General features: G+C 36.0%; 1 protein-coding gene across 4 annotated transcripts; it reads left to right on the top strand.

The window, feature by feature from the left end:
* Positions 1 to 200: 200 nt before the first annotated feature.
* On the top strand, positions 201 to 23820 carry LOC149547987 (NAC domain-containing protein 96-like). Of its 4 annotated transcripts, XR_016353953.1 has the most exons (5): positions 201 to 911; positions 15151 to 15444; positions 22397 to 22881; positions 23071 to 23199; positions 23361 to 23820. XR_016353953.1 is itself a non-coding variant. In XM_089792018.1 (3 exons), exons 1-3 carry the CDS (start codon positions 405 to 407, stop codon positions 22676 to 22678), a joined length of 1083 nt encoding a protein of 360 aa, XP_089648144.1. In that variant the 5' UTR covers positions 229 to 404; the 3' UTR covers positions 22679 to 23820. The 4 variants fall into 4 exon arrangements, 1 of the variants encoding a protein (XP_089648144.1); XR_016353954.1 differs by having other exon boundaries at positions 229 to 911; positions 23071 to 23820; XR_016353955.1 differs by having other exon boundaries at positions 229 to 911; positions 22397 to 23199.
* The last annotated feature ends 1169 nt before the right edge of the window (positions 23821 to 24989 follow it).

Here is a 24989-nt window from a genome sequence, read left to right as displayed (position 1 = left end):
AACAGCCATTGGGAAGTTTTTGTGGTAGGTTTGGGAAAAACGGTTAAAAATGACACTTTTATACCACCTTGCACTCTAAAAGTTCTACAAAGAACTCCATTGGAAAAATAAAAAATTTTCAACATACAAATTAGAAAAATACACAAAATTAGCGCTCGTGAACAAACCTATAACTCTAAATTTTCCTTTCAAGGTAATGTAACTTGAAAAAAAAAAAACCAAAAAAACAAGGTTACCTCATTTATGCGCTGTCAGAAAATTGACTTTCAGTAAAGTGTTTAGGTCGGGACGAAGCAGCATCGGAAACATCGGGGATATGTTGTATTGAATTCCATTCATTTTTACTTTTTATAACGCAGAGAGGGCAGGGAGGAGAGGTAGAGGAAGAAGGGGCTACATGTGGTATGGGACTTGCAGGAGAAGATTTCATGAGGGGTTTGAAGGGTTTGCCTCCAGGTTTCCGATTTCAGCCGACAGATGAAGAACTAGTTTGCGATTATCTGTGGAAAAAATCATCCAAATCCTCCAAAGTGGCGTACCTGGACTTGATTACAGATATAGATTTTTACAAGTACGAGCCCTTCGACTTGCCGGGAATATCGTGCTTTGAGGGAACGGGAGTGAATCGCGATAAGCAGTGGTTTTTCTTCACGCATGGAGATTCAAAGAAGTATCTTAAGGGATCGAGGCTGAACCGCGCGACGCAGGGCGGCTATTGGAAGACTACGGGCAAAGACCGCGAGGTTTTTTCAAATGGAGTAATTGTAGGCATGAAGAAGACACTCGTGTTTTATCAAGGCCGAGCGCCTAATGCGGAGCGGACTAACTGGATCATGTATGAGTACAGGCTTGTTAATGAAAACGCTGCCAGTGCCAAATTCTTTTCGTCGGGGAAGGAGCGGCCAAAAAAGGTACGGGATAAATTGGTCTTTTTTCCTTTGAGGGGTTCTCGTGCTTTGCAGTAGCTTATATTTACAGTCCATTTGTGGATTTCTATTACCTAAATAAACATCATCGAAACTGCCGTTGGGAGGATTTAGGTCTCAACAGAGTTAGGGTTTTTTGCTAAGGTTTGATATCTCAGCGACATAGATTTCGGTATCTTTCAGTGATACAGTTGTTGTTTAGGCGTTGTCCTCTGTAAAGTTTGACAAGGGTTCGGTATTTTATGATGAGACTGTCCTGTAGAGCTCGGTATCTGTAGTAATACAGTGTTCATCCAGGGTTTGCTTACTTTATCGATACAGTTTTGTTCAATATTTTGCCTCTTAATTTCTCTACTGTTTGATCTCTATATTGATAAGGGTTTTGTTCACTTTCCTCATTGAAAAGCTTTTTATTCCTCCTCTTCTCATTAGGAATGACGTTTGTTATTTAGCTATTATGTAAAAAAGTGAATTTTAGTGTTCACATATATGCGTGACCATTAGATTTGGAGGACTCGCTTCTGCTTGTGGAGGTCAATTTAAGTAATTGAATCTTTTGACCATTTCAACTGCACGAGGCTACAATTTTTTGTGGGCTAATAAAGAGAGAGTACTAGATCTGTAAACTGTATGGAAAAAAATTATAGTCAGTGATTCCAAGAAATTCAGCAAGGAAAATATGTTTAGTTGCATCGGGTTCAGCTTCTAGCTATGATATTTTGTTGTTGTGCACTTAGTTTTATACTTTTAGTATCGTCTTCTTTTAGACAGTGGCTTCTTTTGCAAATTACAGATTAGACAAGAAGCCATAAAACAAATGCTTAGTAATTAGTAATTACATGCTGGAGAGCACATGTGTGATAGATCCTAGCATTGCATGACATGTGACAGTGGGTTTCAATGTATAACTAATGGGAACAGAACCTCAACTGGCTGAGATGGATCACTGGATTGAATTGTCAATTATGTCAGAAATAACAGGTCGAATGATGGTGCTTCCCACAGTGCATATAAATCCTTTAACATAGGAAATTGCCTTGTGGAGGTAAGGTTGTGTAGAAGTCCAAGTGGTACGAGTTTGTCGCTAGTATGAGTTCTTACATGACAATGTCCAGGGCAAGAAGTCTTAACTGGGCATTCAAGGTGTTGACGAATGGAGGAGAGTGATCAGAAGTGATACTAATAGTTGAAGGAGCAAACTAGATTAAAACTACCATTAAAGTGCATACCAGCAGAACTCCAAGAGTCATTTGAAGGATAAAATTACAAGTAGGGATAGTCATGACTTGAGGCGATTTGAGTCTGACATGTCTATAGAAATTTAAGTTGAAGTTGTTGGTCGACAAGTTTGGCTTGGACAATACACTAGGGAATTATTTGTCTTCAAAGAATCATATTTTGAAGCTTGATTGTATTAACATGAACATGTCTTTTAGAAGGGGCCAAGAACTCCAGTCAAGTAACTAGTTTAAGAGGGCTCATTTTGAAAGGAAATCTTGTACTTCTGAAAGTACATGCCTTTTTGGGATGAAAGAGGACATATGAGTAAGACTAAAAGACATGGCAATGAACTGCATATCCAAGCAAGTGTAAGAATATTAAGATCTGCATCGTATGTTAATTTGTAGAGTAACTGAAACTTGGAAAGTGCATCCTATGAGGCATTGAAATCCACAAATATAAAATTTACTAATACTTATTGTAAGGTGCCAAAGCTTGCATTAGCAAGCAAGGACATCAAGCTGTCTTTACAAACATGTTGGGAGAAAGTAGGAGGATGACAATGTCATCAGAAAACATAATATAACAACACGAATTTGATGTATTATGCCTTTTATCAAAATGAGCATGCTACCATAGAAGTGAATATTATTTTAATTGTTGAAGGTTTTGATAGAGAGCTAACCACTTTCTGATTTATTTGGTACTCTAATCATAATATTATGACAAAACAACTAGCAATTGGCACTATAAACTCTAGCCAGTAGCACACATATTAAACACTAAGTACATGGCCAAATTATAATTATTTTTAGTTAAGAATACATTAATGCAGGGGTTCCATGAGGGGGAATTGGGCTCTCTTTTTAAGGAAATGGTTGGAGGCTAAAGGATCATTTAGAACTTTTCCTCCAAAAATAGGAGCTCCTATTTTTTTAGCTTTTAAAAATCTCAGCTACTACTTCTCTATTTTTAATGAAGTCCTCTCCATCTTGGGCTCTCTTTTTTAGGAAATGGTTGGAGGCTAAAGGAAATTTTAGAATCTTTTCCTCCAAAATAGGAGCTCCTAAAAATCTCAGCGACTACTTCTCTATTCTTAATGAAACCCTTTCCATCAGACCCAATCTAAGCATTCCAAATAAGACATTATACCACAATATAGACAACCATAGTCTAAATAAATTTCAATTGAGAACTCAACCTATAAAATTAATGCAAAGAGTAAATGCAAAAGATAATAGCATGAAAGAAAGTGCCATAAACAAAGTATGCATAATGAATTATTATTTCTGAATAATGGTCAACTTGATTAGAGAGTGCTCCAGTATCAACAATGACAATATATTGAATCATAAACATCAATGTGATTCATTTGAAAAAAACCCTACTTGAATCAAGAAGAACCCATAATGTCATATTGAGCTAAATCTATTCCATCACAAAACCTATTTTTTGATCCAACTCCCTGCTGGATGTAATGATTGTTGATGGGAAAAACAAAAGTGTAATAAAATATGTGCTGATGTATATCAAATCATGTGAAGTCACCCTTTCACACCAGACCTGCAAATAAACACAGGAGTTGTGCAACTGTGACCAATAGATTGCATAATTATTATGGACTTTAATGACAATACAATTTTTAAAGAAATTTATTTTCCAACAGCACATTAAACGCTATTACATAATGGATTAATGAATATTCCATGAGCACAATAAGTCCCATGACTTAAGAATGGAAAAAAAATGAGGAAAAATGTATTGAATCAGCACATAGGGATTATTGATTATTCCATCAGCACAGAAGTGCCATTATTTAGAATGGAAAAATGATGATGAACTTGATCTAACAAGCAAACCAGAATCAATAATAGCCAGATATAAATTGAATCATAGGCATAAATGCAATTAGCTCAAAAAAATCCCACTTGATTGACGAAGAACCCACAATATCATTGAGCAAAATCTAGCCCATTAACTAAAAATATTTGTTTTCTATGTTGGAAGTAATGAGTGGCAATGGGACAAACAAATGTGTTTGGAATTTTTTCCGGTAAGAAGCTGAAGCCAAGATTAATTATTATGTGATAAATCATTATTATTATTTATTAAGTTCAAGTAGATTCGAACCCAAGACCTCCTAGATAAGAGGCATACAATTTACTGTTGTGTTGTAGGCTCTTGCCTAAATGTGTTTGCAATTTAGATATTGATGTATATCTATATATGTGAAGTTACCCTTTCACATCAAGTGTGCAAATAATTCTACCTACTTGGACGGTATTTTTTTTGGTTAGAGTTAATGCGGAAAAGTTAACCAAATTTAGTTGCCTTTTATTTTGCTACAGAAGTACAATAAAAGCAATCCCTACAGATTAAATACATACAGTGTTAAACAAATATTAATAGTTTTTCCAAATGGTGAAATGATTATTTTTAGTATGAATATAATAAAATCCTCAGTGATTTTGGAAAAGGCACATAGAAAATAAAAGTTGTTAGTGCTTGACTCCATTAGCTTTTTTTGAACAGAATGGATTTGATAATGTTGGGCTCACAAACATTTGCTTTAGAGGTTTCAGCAAATCATCTTTGCACTATGAAGAAGTTAGTTGCAAACTTTATCATACCATTTTGCTCAAGCTCATTTCTCTTTGTGTGATCTCCCATTAAGTTGAAATCTCAAGTGTGATTTTTCTTGGGTGATATATTAAACAGTCACATACCAAACCACCCTAATTACCTAGATCTCTTCTAGAAACAGAGAATTGAAAAGTCAAGTAATGATTAGGCATCACTTTAGTGTTCTGCAATTAAATAAACAGTGACGATGGGGAAATTTTTTAACCAACATTGTTGTAGATTTATATTAGCACTAGTAGTCTCTGATATATGAATGGGTCTAAATTTATTGACCTTGCAGGAATTCACTTATACAAATTGATGTAGATGTTTGTATGTTAGACTAGGGTTTGCAAACATCAATAAAAACTAACATAGTTCTGGTCTCCTATCCGCTATTTGAGCTCTACCTTGTGCAATAGTGGATTCAGATTTTGTTTGCAACCGATTAAGATGGAAAGTTAGGGCTGCAGATGAGTTGGGTAAATCAACAGTCTTAGAGATCTGAATGTTATCTACTTTCAATCACCATTTGCTGATCTGAGTTGTGGCCCTATCTCTCACTTGCTCAATTGACCCAAGGATGATGTATCTATATGTTTTCTAGGTGTGTACGACTTCCAAAATTGATCTCTTGCTCCTGTTCTGAAGACTTTACGTTAAAATAGAATTTTAACTTTCCTTAACACTTATAGTAGGATGTTGATTTATCGTTATGTGGACTGATTAGGCGGCCTTCCGCATGAGTAGGGGCTAGTTTGTTTGCCCTACTCCCGTGTCTCTTTAACTTAGTTAAACCCCTTCCATGGTGTATTGCTTTAGTTACTCTTTGGTAAAGAATTTATTGGTGAATGTGACAATTAGATGGTGTTTCAGAGTTTTCATGCCCAAGTTATTTTTTTGCAGCAATGAGGAGATTGATAGGTCTTTCTAACAATACTTAGATGTGCAAGGCCTAGAAATAGGAAAAATTGAGGTCATCCCTTGCTTGGTGAAACCTCACTTGTTAGATAAGCTTTAAATTTTGCCAATTTTGGTTTGTGGGTTGCTAGAGCACTAGTGAGTTGACCTTCTTGTAGTAACCTTAGCCCAAAATAGTTAAAGATATTCAATAAGCACTATCTACAATATTGGCTTGGAATGACAAATCTAAAAATCTAAAAAATATGCTCAAAGTACATTTTTTCAATCTATCTTGCCTATTGTTACCCCAAGTGTTGGAGACAGGGATGGCAGGGGAAGAATTTCTAGGATGACTATTTTTTTTGTCATGTTTGGGGATGACAAAGGGGATGACTATATGAAATACTGTAAAATTTCAAAATATATAGGGATTTTTGTACTTATACATTATATTCATGAAAATCTGGATAAAATATGCCAGAGAACCTTAGCATACAAGATTTCACTGTTTCAACCAATTCTATACTCAGTTGCATTCATAAGGCAAAATTCATAGTCAATAGGCACAAAATGCCCAAAGGCTAAAGTGTTGCCATCAAGTTCATGCTCAATATAAATTTCAAAAGGCAAAAGAAAAGCACATTGCTTCTATTATGCTTTTGCCAACATTGTATCAAAATTAGAGTCATCTCGGTCATTGTCATTGTTATTGGTGAATGTGACAATTAGATGGTGTTTCAGAGTTTTCATGCCCAAGTTATTTTTTTGCAGCAATGAGGAGATTGATAGGTCTTTCTAACAATACTTAGATGTGCAAGGCCTAGAAATAGGAAAAATTGAGGTCATCCCTTGCTTGGTGAAACCTCACTTGTTAGATAAGCTTTAAATTTTGCCAATTTTGGTTTGTGGGTTGCTAGAGCACTAGTGAGTTGACCTTCTTGTAGTAACCTTAGCCCAAAATAGTTAAAGATATTCAATAAGCACTATCTACAATATTGGCTTGGAATGACAAATCTAAAAATCTAAAAAATATGCTCAAAGTACATTTTTTCAATCTATCTTGCCTATTGTTACCCCAAGTGTTGGAGACAGGGATGGCAGGGGAAGAATTTCTAGGATGACTATTTTTTTTGTCATGTTTGGGGATGACAAAGGGGATGACTATATGAAATACTGTAAAATTTCAAAATATATAGGGATTTTTGTACTTATACATTATATTCATGAAAATCTGGATAAAATATGCCAGAGAACCTTAGCATACAAGATTTCACTGTTTCAACCAATTCTATACTCAGTTGCATTCATAAGGCAAAATTCATAGTCAATAGGCACAAAATGCCCAAAGGCTAAAGTGTTGCCATCAAGTTCATGCTCAATATAAATTTCAAAAGGCAAAAGAAAAGCACATTGCTTCTATTATGCTTTTGCCAACATTGTATCAAAATTAGAGTCATCTCGGTCATTGTCATTGTCACGCTCCTCTGTAAGTGCATCCTTATCCAATAGAACCCCAACCAATCTTGGTGGTGTCTCCTGATCAACTTGGGCCGCAGTTCCAAGATCAACATCCCATTGTAAAGGTAAAGTCTGCCTATACTCTAAAGTCTGACGATTGAGAAATCAAAGAGCACTATGCACAGCCACTAGCTTTTCTGCTTGTCTAGATGTAAGTCTATTCCTCTTGAGGGAGTGGATAAAGGCATATGTAGATCAATTCTTATCTCTATCAAAGGAATTGGCAACCTTGGCAAGGAGGCTAGAGGCAAGCACCTTCAACTATGGTGTATCCTTCCGATGCCATGTCCATCATCTAATAGGATCTTTTTGTGCCAATAAGACTCTATCCAATCTCAGCTGTGGTTTATTCAATGTTGGACCACAAAGTTTTGTGAAGTCAAGGAATTGTGCATGAATTATGGAAGCCTCATCCCTTGAAAACATGTTATTGATGGCTTTTGAGAGCCCATTTAATACCTCTAGATCATCACATGGAGGCACCCTTCCGTCCATTTTTGCATACAATTATGAAATGTGTTATTCATTATATTCCACCTCCACATCACATGGGCCTGAGATGCTCCTCTACTCATATAGCTCTAAAGTAGGATCTCTAGTTGAAATTGTTTTTCTTTATCTTCCCCAACATATTGCAAATGTCTCATACATCTCATCAAGACTAAAAGAGTATGTCTCAACGATCTAGGATAGGTGAGATGACAAAGCAAAGATAATTGCAAAATGCAAACAAAAAGTTTGAAAGAATTACAAGTTTATAAGGAGAATTAGAAATTTTAATTTAATATGAAAATTATCAATCTGAAGACTAGAATTTAATTAAAAATTTTAAATAAAATCAGCAACTTACCTCATTGTACTCCACCAACTAATCATTAGGATCTTTTGCTTGACTGATCTTCGTTTAGGAGAGCTACAATTAGACCATCAAGTCTAGTGTGGATTCACCACCATCAATTGCATAGGCTCATGCACCCCAAGCATCCTCTCTATCAATATGTAATAAGTGGCATACCTACAATATATAATTATAAGGCTCAATGCAATTGGAAAATATATGTAACAATAATTTAAACATTTATTGATTTAATAAAATGAAGGAACTCTCCTTTGAGAAGGCCCAAAAAAGAGCAAGTGAGGTGTTGTGGTTGCAAATGTACATTTGAACCTCTCTAGCTTCTAACAACACTTGCTTCACCTACTCTATCTTACCAATGTCTTTTAGTGTATTGTTTAATGCACAAACACAAGGTGTCCAAGAGATGTGCTTGTAAGCTGCCTCTACCATCAAACTAGTGGATTTGCACACGTGCTAAGTTTGTATTCACTTGTACAACATTAGGGGGTCCAATCACCTCTGTGCCATATCCCAAAATGGGGAGTTGGAACTTTGCATCTTTACGCTTCCTTGAATGGTCTATGAGTTTCGAAAAATAAGAACCAACAAGGGATGTGACAATGATATTGACTAGTGATTGATGTCTAACATCAGTCCACCCATCTGTCACAATAGAGCAATCTCTCCTCACCCAAGTTCATCTCATATCCTACAACAACACAATAACCTTGGAGTCCTTTCTCTAGGAGGGAAGTTCACAACTTATGATCACCAGGGGGTGTGAATGAGGGACCCACAGTGGCCTATATTTGTCACCATTTTTTTGAAGTAAGAGGAATGAGCCACATGAAATGGGATAGCAATTGGAAACAAAGAATATGGCATTGGATGACTTTGTCATTGTATATATGTCTATATAGGCAGCCTGAGGCACATAATATCTAAGTTGCTGATTCAGATTCAAGGACAGTTTCGAGTAGGAGAACCTGATTTGTTGATTCATGATTTTCCTCCCCTTACGATTCGTATGGATTAGTGTGTGTGTATGTGGATTCATGTGTACTTATTCTTAGTCTACGGGTCCCTGACGATTTGTGGGCATTCATGTTGGATTCTCCCGGGCCCACATGGTTCATGACAGATTTGTACTGTGTGCAGATTTGACCCTGCAGGTTTGTTCGGATTCTTGGATTGCGAATTTGGACAGATCCACAGGGTCAAATCCAAACCCTGCACGAATTTTGTACGTACTGTTTCGTGGATCTGGACCCATTATGGACCTGGATTCGGTCTGCGGCTCGGACGCGCGAATCCGGTAACATAACATAATATATTTACTCTTGTTCTCACTTCATCTTTTCAAAGGTTGAGCGAGTAATCCTTTTGGCGCATTTCTCTTTCCTCTTGCTTGTGGGCTTTCCCACCCGTAGGGCTGTGTCATTTATGCAGATTTTTGGAGTTAGTGACAAGGGGATTTCTTATTAGAAATCTTATTGTTGTGACATGTGACAGGAGTGGGGTTTGAGATGAGTTTGCTATCTGTTCAGTGGACATGGTGGAGCTGAGTGATTCTCATTTGCCCTAGGATGCATGTCTGGTGCACACTAATTTGCCAGCTTGAGCATGAAAGTTTCTTCTAAATGTTGAAGGCATAATGGGTGAAGGTGGCATCTTCTATGGTGCACGCATTATGATTGGAGATTTTTTTCTAGTTAGGGTATTGACTATAAAGTGGGGAATTTGTTCTATTTAAAATATTGGCCGGATCATAAAGAAAAGTATCTGGGTTATCAAAGAGACTATTGTTTAAGAAAACTATTTGCAGACTTCATTTCTATTTTGTTTATGTTGATTTGGAAGATTGACTTTGATCAATTGAGCCATTTGAGTTTTGAATTAATATTAAATAGCGCTTGGAGATCTATGTCACTTCAAGCTATGGTTATCTTGTCTGAACTGTAACAATTTCATTTGTGGAATAATCTTTTAAGTCTGGACCATGTTTAATACTCTTCCAATTATGTGTGATTCAATATCTGGAATTGTTCCATGTCTGTGAGACTGGTGAAAGTTAATAGATGAATGGGATTCATTTGAAAGTATTTGCTCTTTTCATGGCTTCTATAGATTCATCCACGAAATGATGTGAAAATTTATAACGTGTCTCAGATTTAGTTATTTTGTTCTCATTCCGACAATGAAGGGATCATGGCATATAATGCCAAAATATAAAACTATTTGCTTTTTAATATTTATTATTAAGCCTGGTTCATGGTTACTTTTCTGAGGCGTTGCAAAATAATCTGGTGCATCACTTTAGTTTACCTTTAATTCATTTCTCTATACTTTTCGAAAATTGAAAAGCCGTCTTCTCAATCCTAGAGACTGTTTCAAATGGTAGCATTTTGGTCCCATACCATTTGAAGTTCCCATAAGTTCTGTTACCTTTCCGAGCTGCAAAATTCAAGATCTACAGTAACTTCCTGTGCTTGTGTATTAAACATTCAATTGTTCCCTTCTCATCGCCTCTCATCTTCCTTTTCCTCTTGTCTCAACAGATGTAGTATTAATAGTGGATGACATAGGCCTATATGGTTGTGCACTAAATAAAGAAGCTGATAGCATTGTCAAACCCAGTGTAACCTGGGCATGCCCCCGACCCGCAAAAAAGAATACTCAAAATTCTCAGAATGGGAACACACCAAGGACTTGGGTACGAGACCACCGAATCATCGCTGTTCTGCCTGAAATGTGGGGACATCCCCGGGGCGGGCAGGGGGACAAAATCATATCCCTAAACTCCTCAGGTCACAACACATAAAAAAGTGCGATTTAAAAGAAAAATTCAAAAAAATCTCCTCTGCTACATTTTGATTTTGTAGTTGTACTTGTTTTCATATATTGTATCTTGCTACTCAATGCAATCATCTTAATGATGAGATACTCATACTTTTGATATCTATTATATGATAGAACTCTTTGATTTGCTGATTTGAGTATTCAAAATTTCATTGTTCAATGTTACACTTCCCTGTTCAGTGCAATGTTTGAGTCTTTTGTAATTCTAATTTATTATTTTACAGTAACTTCCAATGCTTGTGTTTAAAACATTCTTAAGTTCCCTTCTCACCACCTCTCATCTTTCTTTTCCTCTTGTTTCAATAGTTGTAGATTTGTAGTATCAATAGTGGATGACACAGGCCTTGATTGTGCACTAGAGAAGGAAGCTGATGGCATTGCCAAACCCAGTGTACCCCCTGCATCCTCCCCAGGCCACACAAAACAAAATCCTCGGCATTGTTGGAACCATTTTTCACCAAGGACTTAGGGACGACGCCACTAAATCATTGCCATTCTGTCTGAAATGCGGGAACATCCTCGGAAGGAACAAGTCGACGAAATCACGTCCCTAAACCCCTCAGGTCATGACACATAATAAAGTGCAATTTAAAAGAAAAAAATCCCCTCCACTATATTTTGTGCTTTCGCATTTTAATGTATCATATCTTGCTACTCAATGCAATCATCTTAATGATAAGATGCTCATACTTCTGATATCTATTATATAATGCAACTCTTCCATTTGCTGATTTGAGTATTCAAAATTCTATTGTTTAATGTAACACTTCCATGTTCAAGTATTTAGTAATTCTAATTTACTATTTACTGTTTTACATCTTTATGTCTTACCACATGTATGGTATATAGTATATACACCCCCACCCTCACCCGCACCCCCACCACCATTCCAATGCCCCCCCATCCCCCAAGGTGGTGTAACTATGGTCAAACTTGTTTCCCCATTTCAACATCCATGTACAATCTATGGTACTCAATTCTCTCCTCATCGGTTAAATCTGGACTAGCTATAACCCCATGGCATGCAATACCCAAAAGTGCGACTTCACCCTTGTATAGCTGTCCTTAAAGTCATCATTAAAAACGTGACAATCCCACACCCTAGTCCCTCCTGGTGTAAAATATTGGAGAAGAGGCCCTTTTTTTTGAAAGAGCCTGTTGTATATTTGCTCATGATTGTTGAAGGCCACTTAAACAAATCAGGTTTCTGCTCACGACTAGCCTCAACACTTTGAAGTTTGACCACCCCTCAAAAATACAAGCGTGTAAGGATGTTTAAACTTTCCTCTTCCAAGCTGTTGCTTCCTAAGATGATAAAATCACTTCCACAGACCCTTGCTGCTGCTGGGAATGGGAGAGTAGAAACTTGAGACAATGAAATGTTATGAACATGAAAAAATTGATACAATACAATAGATAAGCAGCATTATTGGCTTTTTACTTTTAGGGAAAGTATGAAGGAGGGGTCCACAAAATGATCCCCAAGAAACCACAAAGGACTTTAGTTTTTGACTTTTTTCAGGATTTGACATTGGGGACGGCTGACTGTCTCAGGGATGGCTATGGTGTGCTCGACTATCCCCAGGATGCACGATCTGTTGAATTATGTAGCTGCGATAGGGACTACATACCTATGATCTTTCAGTCATGTTCTCAGAATCTCTTCTGTGTGTCTTGTGTTTGTGTTTATCAGTTGCTGCTGCTCTGCTCCATCATGATTTCTCATTTGGTTTGTATGTTTGCTTGGTCTTATTTGCTGCATATAACCTTGGTGAGTTGGCATTGTAGATATTGCTGGCAACATGTTTACCAACTCCGCCATATTATCTCTTGGCATTTTGCAATCTCATTTTACTTATTGTGGCTGAAGAATTTCATATTTATGCTGACTTGGTAGCCATGCGTGTTGCTATGATAATTTGGCATTAAGGATCCTGTTTTGTTTTGTAGAGCCATCGATGAAGCCGTCAGTTTCACTCGTTTGAGAGTTCATTTTATCTTCGACAGCATCCATCTTTATTGGAGCGCTTCATTCATTGCATTTTCACAACTGCCAATTAATATAGTTGTGTGTGTCGTCTCTTTGAGGCTGTGCAATATCTGTGATATTGCTTTTGAAACGTATTCTTGTAGCAGGTGATTGTGATTGTGATTGAACAGTTTTGTTTTGAACAGAACGATATTGAATGTATCTTCATTTTCGGATATTGATGATATGCTTGATATGTGAGCAACATCTTTATGTATATTCAGATTAGGCTGTGATTTTGATATCTGAGTATCGTGACTTCTGTGATTTTGATATCTGAGTATCGTGACTTCGTAAAGTGATACTGTTGAATTTTATTGGCTCTGGACATTGAGCGATCATTGTTTGTTGAAGACATCTTTAAGGGGCAGATATTCTTTTGTAATAGATTTGATGAACTGAATAAAGGATCTATATTTCTGCAGGGCGGGTTGTTTCCCTTGAGTAGGAGGGTTTTCCCCAGGATAACTTCTTGTGTTGTTTGTTGTTTAAGTTTTTGTATTTCTTTTGATGCAAGCTTATATATTTGGTTCCTAATTTTAATATGACCGTCTCCAACATATTAGGGTGATGTTCCCGAGTTCCACTGACATGCCGTACTCAATATTGAAATTTGGGGACGGGATGGGGACACCCTTGGCCATCCCCCTATCCTGGAATATCCTTGGTGCAGGGATGGGGGTTTCAGGCCAGGGACATGCCCCTGGGTTACAGTGATCTTCCCAATTGAAAGTGTGATACTTCTGTACACTTGTTCTTTTAAAATTAGTCTTGCATTTGTGACAACAGCCTAGACTCTAGAGTAACCATCCACTCTGGTAACATGGAGATGTTGTGTTGCACTCTCCTCTGTAATTGTCATTGCCATTGTGAAATACTATAATTATGGGCTTTGTTGCTCATTGAAATGAAGGTTGTTTCTATACTATAAGTTGACTCCAACCATGCTAGTTGGAGTGAATGTGAATCAAATTTGATCAGATCACAATCTTTGTTATATCCACCATTGTTTATCTATGATAAGTTGGGATTAATGCATGCTGCATGGCTGTGTTTGTTCTCTTTACTCTTTTTTTTTGGTGATTTCTTTTGATCCAACAATTCAAGGGGTTGCTTGCATCCCCTGTTAAACCTTAGTTTTGGCATTCCTACACTCTCCAACATCAAGGACATGGATTATGTATAAGGTGGTTGATTCTGCCAAAAACTATATTTTTCCTGTGGTATTTGCCAACAGTACCTCCATGCTCAGTCCTATTGTGCCAAGTTTTCAAGTTGTGTCCTATGACTTTCATGTCGATGCCATTGTATGCCATTGTATGCTGAACTAACATTCATAAAAGAGTTTGTGTTATCTATTTAATGCATATGTTTTATGAGCAATAAAACTGATAAAAATTAAAAAAAATAGCAATTTGAACCTGTAACATAAAATGTGTTTCAAATGTAAACTGCCATTTTTTATTTATAAACAATCACTCAAATTAGCTGTAAATTTATGAAAATTGAATAAAACGCTTTCAAAGTATGCATATAACCCTAAATTTCTTATGTTAAGAAGAATTTAATTTTTGCAATACTTAGGAAAAACAGAAACAATTCTGCCTTGGAATTCAGAAATCTCAAAATTTTCTCATTAAATCTGCTTAAAAAATGCTCAATTTTACTCGAGCATGCTTATAAATGCTTAGAGGGGAAATGACAGAATGAAGCTGCTTAAAAAATAAATTAAAACTGCATTTTTACATTTTTTTTTCCTGCACGTCTGGGTAGTGGGGTATTCACTTGTACTTGTGGCATGTCTGCATGAAAAGTGGACATCTCATGCAACAGAATATGTAGAAGTGCGTCGAGTAGTCCATGAGTTTGAAATCAATGGGTTAAAAACTATCCAATATTCGAGGTGTATTTTGTTGGATTATTTTGTGAACTCAGCGATCATATTTTTAGAAAGAGTCATGACTCATGTATATTCCTTATGCCAATCTAAATTGAAGATATTTGTAAATAATGAACTGTGACTATTTTACTACCACTCTGATAATTATATTATATTACTTTGCATGCAACACGGCACCTTTCATACTCATTTCTATTAGATGTAGCCTGAGTTTTATATGATATCTATGTTGCCACTCTGCTGTTTGATTGTTCAATCTGTACATTTTTCTATAAAGAAAATTTAATGGGAAAATTTTGGAGGATGACTGATCCGAAGGAACTTGATTGCACAGGATTCTTTTGTACTATGCCGAGTGTCTCTGAAAGATGGTAGTGAGAAAAAGACCAATGAACAGCATGGAGATTTTTATCAAGGAGAAAGATCAAATCCAGAAGGTTCTGCAGTTGCTACAGGAAAAGAACAGCATGAGAATGTGGTAATTTCAACTGGAAAGGAAGTTGAAATAAAAGACAAAGATTTACCTTTTGGGTCTTTCACTGCTTCCTCTGAGGAAACTTACCTTCTTCCAGATGATGATCTGCAAAAGATTTTACTAGAATGCCTTCGCGATCCTGCTGAGGAAGAGGTATTAGCAAACTGAGATATTTATCTCTCTTATTGGCACACCTACTTTAGAATTGTTATCTTGCTTGAGATTTTGGAAGAGCTTTTCATTAAAGAATGCACAACATTTTGGTCAGTATTATACTTGTAGCTAATTTTCTATGGCATGACTCTGAAAAATGCTAAAGATGTATGTTTTTGTTTTGTATTAGAGCCTGTTGTTCTAATAAAAATGTGCCCCCCTAAATCTTTGGCCAGTTGTGCACAAATGCCTAAAATCTTACATGGATTAGCACTTTTTATTGGGTGAACTTAATATTTCTGCTTTGTTTAACGTGTACTTATTAAGTTCAGGATATCTATATTCTTACATTAAATATTATGTACTTCTTGTTTTTGTGAGGTGAATATGGTTCAATTATTATTTTTATTTCATTTTCTTTCTTTGTTATTCTGATTTATGTTTTCTCATTGAGTGAAATGTATTGTTTCATGCTTTAGCGAAAAAATATTTGTTGAAAAAAAAATGAAGTCTTAAGCTGGCCTAGGTAGGCTGTTTTACTCTTTTCACCATATATATTTCTCTCTCACTTTGTGTTGTGATAGTCATAGGATTCAAATGTTTTGGAGTTTACTTCCTATTGCATTTATAATGTCTTACATGGTAAGAACCATCTTTACAGTCCAAAAGGGGTGTACTCATGAGAAATATGGTATTTGCAAGTTAATGACTTTAGGTGAGCTAAACATTAAATTCACTAAACATTAAATTCAACTTTAAGAATATGCTTGGAAGTTTACTGTCGTTACTTGTTCGATTGAAACTGATATCTTCGTGCCAGATTATCCTATGAGATTAGATATTTGATGAAGTATCTTGCTATATCAGAATTCCAAATTTAAAAATAATTTTTGGTTGAATTGGAGCCAATGCCACAACATAGGGTTACCTTTGGAGATCTACATCTTGTTGAGAGGCCTTAATACATAATTCAGCTCTATGAACATTTGATATATGATCATGCCTGCTCCACCTGATCATGCCAGCCAACTTTTACCATTTGGGACAAACATCTGATGCAATCTTAACAATATTTGAAGCATACCAGACCAAGCACAAGAACAAGAACAAACCGAGTGCCTTTTAACCTGATGTTGGGTAATAAAGCCATCCCTCTTGTTACCCAGATACACGAAAACTGAGATAAATAGTAGCTTCTCAAAAACTTAGATTTTTGATGATAAAAAATGGCTTAAAACTCTGAACCCCACAATTTTGCCAGAAACCACCAAAAGAAGCCACTGCAAAACAGCACCACAATTTTGGGAAAAATTGTCGAAACCTAGATGCGTTGCTGATTTCAGAAATGTTTTGACAGAAACCTTTGTTTTGTAGGAAAACATAAAAAAACCCACTACTTCGTAAAAAACTTAAAAAACAGCAAATGAAAATTACAATTTTTGGATAAAAAACCATGTAAAGCAGCCATTATCTTTGGGTATAAAAGAATCACATATATAAGATTGCTCTCCATATCTTGATGCAGAGGTGCTTCCATTCGTTTACAGTTCCAGAACTCCAAACAAAATATCAAAGACTCTCTGTCTTCAACACTTAGGTTGCAGCATGATGGTCTTTCAATGGCAACATAAGTCTATAATTTAAATTTGTTGAAATCTGTGAACACTTTATTTAAATTATAAACTTTCAATGTCCTTTCTATCTGCACACCATTTATCTTCACTAATTCTCAACTATGCACATTCCATCTATTTCTCTGCAACTGACCTCTCACGAGGCTTCACCGATTTCCATGGCTTTATTCTTTTAGACCGAATTCCCAAGGGTGATAACTATGAATTCTTATTTCCCATATATATTAGAACATTTCAATTGTAAGTTTAATAACACATTAATCAGATTTCAGTATAAGGAAATAAATCCATACTTTTCTAGTTGCATCATCAATGAATGTAACATAATAATGAGAGCCACCAAGGGAAGATACCTCAGCTGGTCCCCATACATTTGTATTCACAAGCTCTAATTTCTCATTTTCCTTTTCCAAGGTTACTCGGAGACGGGGCGACTTGGAGGTCTCCAGTACTGGTACTATACCGGTAGACAATTTTTCAAAAATAGGAGTCGGGGGTACTTGGAGACGGCAATTCTTTTTATTAGATTAAAGAGTCTAATACTAAATACAAAATAGTAATATTGTAAAACTAAAAGACTAAAGTAAATAATAATAGTAATGTAACATTAATATAGAGTCAAATATTTCAAAACTCACATAATCACATTACTGTATCTCGTAGTGATACTTGTTTCCCGAATATTGCATATGATCATTATCATATTAGATTGATAATCGCTGATATTATAATTACATATTCATATTTAAATTAAAAAAAGTATAGTTTGATGCTAAATTGCCGATATGCAAACAAAAATGAACAAACTTAGTACAGTAAACAAACCAGAAATCTATCTAGTACTAATATGTTGATGGTACTATGATCTACTCCACAAGGTTGTGATCATCCATCTTAATGCCTTCAGCTATCATGCTCTCAAAATCATTTAAATTATCATTGGTCTTAATTTTTGCATCAAAAAACATTAAAATATGGGATAAATACATAAAATAATTTAATATTATATTTTACATTTATTTTTATCAGGAGATTTCCACTTTTTGGATTAGGAGACTGGGAGACTTCAGGGGACTTTGTCATGAAGTCTCCAACCTTTTTTGAGGTCTTCAAAGACGCGAAAAGTCTCCGAACGCGTCTCCATCTTTGGGATGTGTCTTTTAGGGAGGAGACGGGTCTCCAGGTAACCATGTTCTTTTCCTTCCCACTTTTCACAAAATTCGATCTTTTTTGTTTCCATACATGCAACTTTCATAGAAATCGATATTGACACATTTCAGGCCTTGTAAATCTTTGTTTGAATGAAGTAATTTCATACTTTCTTCACTCATGTGCCCAAGTCTGTTGTGCCATAGTGCTGTATCTGAATCTAAAACAACTGTTTGTTCTCCTTGCTCAATTGCAACAACTATTCCTAAACATTCATTTTTCTCTGAAATAATTAAAGTAGAAGGAACAGTATAACTTGTACAAAGATATCAGGTACTTACTTTCACACCTTTTGCTACTACAAGGGAACCTTTTGAAATCTTACAATTTTTATCATTAAAAGTAACTACACAACCCTCATCACTGAGTTGCGTTGTTGAAATTAGATTCCTGCTCAGACTTGGAACATGTCTTACCTCATGTAGTAGCCAATTATTACCATTCTGCACCTTAATCTTAACTTTTCCCTTTCCAACAATCTGACAAGGTTTATTATCCCCCAAATAAACAAGCCCAAAATCCATTTGGACACAATCAATGAAATAACCTCTATGGGGTGTAGCATGAAATAAAGCCTTAGAATCTAAAATCCAAGAATCATCAACACTTTCTAAAGAAAGAAGCAAAGCATCCTCTTTGGATTTGTTACTTATCATGTTTGCCTCCTTGTTCCCTTTGGTTTATCTCCTTCATTGTTCGTTCGTGTCCATCTATCTTTCTTCTTATGCCTTGGTTTCCCACAGTACTAGTAATCTCTTGGTCCTTTGGATTGAGACCTCTTCCCCTTTGATTTTCCTTTTGATTTCACATGATTTCCAGAATTGTTTCCTCTCTCAGTCGTTCTGCCTTTGCTTTGTGCGTTCAAAGCACTTCTTGATGTAGATCCACTTGAGGTTTTTCTACGAGTTTCCTCACTTAGAATAACACCAATCACGTCATCAAATTTTAGGGTGTTAGATTTAGAAACAAAATTACTCACAACCATTACCAAGCCATTCCAGCTTTTCGGCAAAATATACAAAATCAAGAGTGCCCTATTTTCTTCATCAAAATTAACATTCATATAAGATAATTGAATAGTAATTGTATTAAACTCATTCAAATGATCTGCAACAGATCCACCTTTTGCCATCTTCATATTAAATAAACGCTTCATGAGAAATATTTTGTTGGAAGCGGAGGGCTTTTCATACAATTCAGCTAGGGTTTGCATCAACTCTTTCATCATTTTTGCTTTTGTAATATTAAATGTCACCGATTTTATGAGGCACAGTTGTGTAAGGCATAATTGGATTGTGCGAGGCATAATCAAATACTTCCAAGTGTCTTTCTATCCAAAATTTTTCAGTCCTCATCTGTCAAAGTTCCCTGTTTCTTAGCATTTCTTTCCAATTGCCGCCATACATTCTTTTGATAAAGATAGTCCTCTATTTGCATTTTCCATAGCTGAGAGACCTTGTAGAGGATAGCTTAAAAAAACAACAGTCTAGCTCTGATACCACTTGTTAGGATTAACCACAAACAAAAATAACAATTATATGCAAATATAACCAATGTCAGAAAATAATAAATGTACAGAAGAGAACACAAGACACAAGGATTTAACGTGGTTCACCCAATCCTTGTGTTACGTCCACCAACAACATGTTCAATAGTATTATTATCCAATGATTACAATCCGCAATCCCTTATAGCTCAATACCGCCATAAGAAGCTACAATCTTATCATACATTATGAAATTCCTAACCCTAAGCCATTTCATTCAAGCTTTTGCCGCTTTAGGGCTAGAATAAGTCGTCCTATGATTTGGGGGGAAACCTTGTCAAATAAACCTCCTAGCCTGATTAGGCTCCACGTCACAAGCCCTTGACCCCTGTAGAAATAATTTGGGGGGAAATTGTGCCGACTAAACCTGCGAGTCTGATTAGGCTCCACATCACAAAACACTGGCCTCTCATTTTGGGTTATCTTATGGCTGTGCATTGGTCTCCAAACCTCTCCCACAGCCTCTTCTTTCATCTCCTTGATGTATTCTTCTTAATTCATACTACATTTTCTGCTTGAGTTATTGGGAGCTGAGCTGTTTTTCCTCTTTAATCCAACTCAAGTTCTCCCCCCTTCTCTAGTGCTTCTCCTGTTTTACTCACACACATAACATCTCAATACTGTTTCTTAAAACATCCCACAAAAAAAACCACAGTTCCTCAAGGCGTTGCATCAAACTGCTTAGGCCCTCATTTATACTTCTGTATTTTGCATAATTGCTTTCCTTTTACAATCTATGCCTTTTTAGAGCTTTTCCTTTGCAGTTTCATGGAGGTGTAATTGAATGTTGAGGCATTTTTTATCCACTGATTCATCCCCTTGAGTTCTCTACATTTTCTTCTGTTTTAACACTGACAGTGCCCCCCACCTGAAATTGATGGGTATCTCAAGCTTCTCTGTCTTGATTTGATGGATCTCCCCCTGCTTTCCTTTCCTTCGACCCCTGGTACCCTTTGCTTCTAACCTTTGCTTCATTTCCATATCAACGTCCTCTTCTATTTACCGGGTTCATGCTGGAAATAAGAGTTGCCCCTTTGCTCCATCTCCTTATCAATGCCCTCTTCTATTTTCCTGGTTCATGCTGGAAATAGGAGTTGAATAGTTTTCCCATCAATGTGTTTTGGGAACGAAAGACTTTCTTTCTATTGGCACCACAGTAGAAAACTAAAGGCCTTCTACTCATTCACACTGTGCTAACCTTAGCAATGCATTTGAGTTATTACTATTTTGAGATGAGAAGTCTGCAGTCAAGGGCAGTGTTCTCTGTGATTTGATTCTTCTTGGTTGAAAGGCCCAAGTTGTGCCTTAATGTAAGCCGTCATCCCAACTCTTCCTAAGACTTATAAATTGATTGATCAAATGCTTCGTATTTATTTTAATAGCCAAAGTGGTTGTGATAGCAAAGTAATTATTCAGTCGAATCTGATGAAACACGGGTAGTGTATGGAAGCTGTTGATCATTACATCATCCTTTCCAAAGCTCGTATTCTTTTCAAAAATTTCAGAGACAAAATTCAAGAAAACAATCTGGAAAATATCTTTTTGATGGTGCTGATTACCAGTTTGTCTGTGTGCTCCTGCACTATATCTGCAGTTGCACACTCTTTGATTTCAACATTTGAGTTGTGTAAGCCTTTCTGCTGAATGATGATAAAAATTGCTGCAATATTAATTAAATTAATAAAATTAGTTTTCGAATATGTATGCTTTTGGAAGATCTAAACACATTGAGCTTGCCTCTCTGCCTGGAGCTGTAAATGATAAAAACAGAGAATTAAATTGTTAATGACATTATATTTATTTTGAGAATATAAAACTTAAAAGAGATTGCTGCATCTTTGTTATTGGATAGTATGCATGCCAGGATTTTCCAGGAATCTGGAATGCCGACATTTACCGAAGGCCATGAAGCCCAGGATTTCTCACGTCACTTCGTTTACTTACATGTTGAAAAACCTTTTTCTAGTGCATAACTGACACATCAAAAAGTACTTAGCATTTGAAGTTTATATCAGTAACTGTTCACATTGTACTAAACACTTATGAGCATACCTTTTGTAAATTTCATGTATAGTACCTCTTTTCTCGGCTTGTCAAGGTAATATCATCCAATGCATATGACACATGAAACATTTGATTAAGGATTTTGTATGCTACCTACTTTTGTTAGCGGATTTGACTTTCTTTAGATTAGTTGAATTCTAGCAATGGTGGAGTGGAAGTGTTTCAGTAAGCTCTGAAAAATTAATTTTTTCGCTTATATAGTTTAACAAGAAAAAATCTCCTTTATTTCCTGCATTCTTTGGAAATGCCTCATCACTTTGTATGAGCTAGAATGCATACATATTGTTTGAAGTTTTAGTTTGTTGATATCTTGTGTTCTTTTTCCTATTTTGTGTAGAAAATTGAATTTGTAAGTTGGTTGAATTATATAGAATGGGAATGAACAATTGCAGAAACGATTTGAATGCTTTTTGCCAACAAATGTGAAATAATTTGTTATGTATTCTACAACTGTAGTTCTTTCTAGTTGTCCCTAATTTAATTTTTTTGTCCAATCCAGACTGGTGATGGTTCACTGAAAGTTTCAGATGGGGGTGCACAATTCAATTTATTTGATGAACTTTATGCTTCTTCAAAGGACACTGACATTAGAAATGATGAAGCAAGCATTTTGACACCTGCCTATACAATTGATTCAAGTATAAATGGAGAAAACAATGTATCTACAGATGTTTTCATGCAACAAGATACTTCCGAACTGTGGGATTTGGATGGATTTTCATCTCCATCTGTTTTAGCTGGTGACTTTTTGGAGCTGAATGACTTGATACTTCCGTGGTAGTTGGATTTTGCCATCCATACATATTTCTGTCACAAATGTGACCTATGATTGCCCCTGATTAATCACTAGTCATGAAAAAAACTCAGACATACCAGAACATCATTTGCAAGGACTACTTGGATACTGGAAGCCCAATGTGAGCTTGTATGGCTTGTTATGGATATGGATGAGCAGCTGAAGAAAATTCTGAGAAGTTAGAATAGGTAAAATTGATCAGAATTTGTCAAAAAATTAATGATATTTTTGGTATCATAATTTTGCTGAGGATTTGAGGCTGGAACTGGCTGCCTCGTTTGAGACACTTACCTCAGCTATAAAAACTAAGTTTTTGGCTGTCATATTATTTGTCCAGTATTTTATGTGATCATTCACTAAAAACATCCACTGTACAGGTTATTTTGATGGTCAAGCTTGATTCAGATGAAAAACTGCTCAGCTATACAGCAGCAGTCAATGTGTTATAGTGTTAGCAACACTTTCTAGGACATCCTATTTATGGGGTGTGCTCATCTGTTTATAAGGTAATCAGGAAGAGGCAGCAATTCTAATAATTTTATATACAAAAAGAACATTTTTGTGTGGGATAATGGGAAGAATGCAGTTGTGGAACTTAAAGGAGATGCAGTGCACCTGTCTCGTCTGGAAACCTGTAACTGATGCATATATCCGTATTTCTTTACAGGTACTTTTGCTTGAAATTCAAATTATTTGCTGTTTGAAGATACCTAGAGGGAGAAGTTGTTTGCTGTCCGATATGATAACTCAATGGAGAAGCATATGAAACTTCTACAGCACTTCTTTATGGTTCAAAATGCCGAAGTATAATTGAAAGTCATCAGCTCTTATTTATGGAAGTGAACTGCTATGAACCAAATTAAATCAACATAATGGTTTGGTGTCATTTTGACATGATTCTGTTTGTTGATTGGATGATTTATATATATTTGGCTGGAACCTAATTAAGGATTCAGAGTTTTGTCAAAGTAATTAAGGTAAAGTTTAGATCTTATGAGTTCAAACTTTAGCACATTCTAAATTGTCAAAAGGCCTTGCTTGGGCTGTTTAATTGTCTTTTATCAATGTCTTGTCAATGTGAATTGCTGACCTTTTAAATTATATATAGATTATATTGTGTTATTGAATGGATACATTTAAGCACTTACTACCTGGTTCAAGCCTCACTCACTACCTGATTCAAGCCTTTCACACACATTCAAGCATGCGCTAATACACACTACCTGATTCAAGGCTCTCTTACTTGCACAGTCCAAATCTAGTAGAGATGGAGGAGGATATATTGTTCCAAGCTGGGAAAATGAGGTTTAAGGAACTAAGTTACCCCAAGTTTCTGGGATGGGGAGGGACATGAAAATGGGTTTCCAAATGATTTTTGATGCCAGTTTTAGGTATGGCAATGGTGATGGCCCTATTAAGAATAGGGAAAATTTAAAAAATATGGAGAAATCTGAAATTTCAAATATATTAACATTCATATGATAACATTGATAAATTAAAATTATACATCATAGACATATACATTATACATTCTCCTCATCGAAATTCTCGATTTCCCTTTTTGAGCTCATTAATGCTTTATTGCAACCTTATTCTCATTAGGCACTATGCCTCTGTAAATACTGTCAGATCTTCCCTCTCTTTGCAATCGTTGTGGACAATGAAGAAAAACTTCATGGGTGTTGTGTCAAACAGTCCGTGTTGCTGTTTCTGTGCTTTACAGGCTGCACAAATATCTACCAAGATAGCTACCACTACAAAATTCGATTGAATTCTCCTATTGCTTATGATTTAACACATGCTCTCACTCTTTTTCAATGCTTTCACTTGGTAGAGGCTAGAAGTGAGTTAGCAAATCTAAATTGAGAGGTTTGAGGAACTTGATGACGTATTCACTAAGTGTATATCTTGTAATCGGGTATTGTACTAGACCTAATTTCTTAAAATCATTTTGTCACAGTTCATGTGCATTACTTGTTTTCCATATTTCATTACAAGATTTGTCAGATAGTTTACAAGCCATGACAAAGCTCTGAATTTTGCATACATTCTTCCAGTGTATTCACAACCCTGTACTTTAAATTTGTTCATTCTTCGTGCTTTGATGGATGTCTCTATATTAGTGCTGGATATCTGATACAGTGCATTTTTTTGTTTTTTTGACACTGAATTATGCTGGAGGCAGCTGATTGTCCTCAGGACGGATGGGTGATGTCTCAGATGTCCTTGGCTGTCCCGGGGACAGTCAGCTGTCTCTGGAAATGGTTCATGCTGTTTCTGTGACCCGGGTATGTTT

This window comes from Cupressus sempervirens, chromosome 7 (genome assembly GCF_028749045.1).
Source record: "Cupressus sempervirens isolate cs-2001-9-10 chromosome 7, ASM2874904v1, whole genome shotgun sequence".
Taxonomy (NCBI): Eukaryota; Viridiplantae; Streptophyta; class Pinopsida; order Cupressales; family Cupressaceae; genus Cupressus; species Cupressus sempervirens.
The sequence above is the reverse complement of the archived record's forward strand: the minus strand, read 5'-3'. Positions and strand labels throughout refer to the sequence as shown.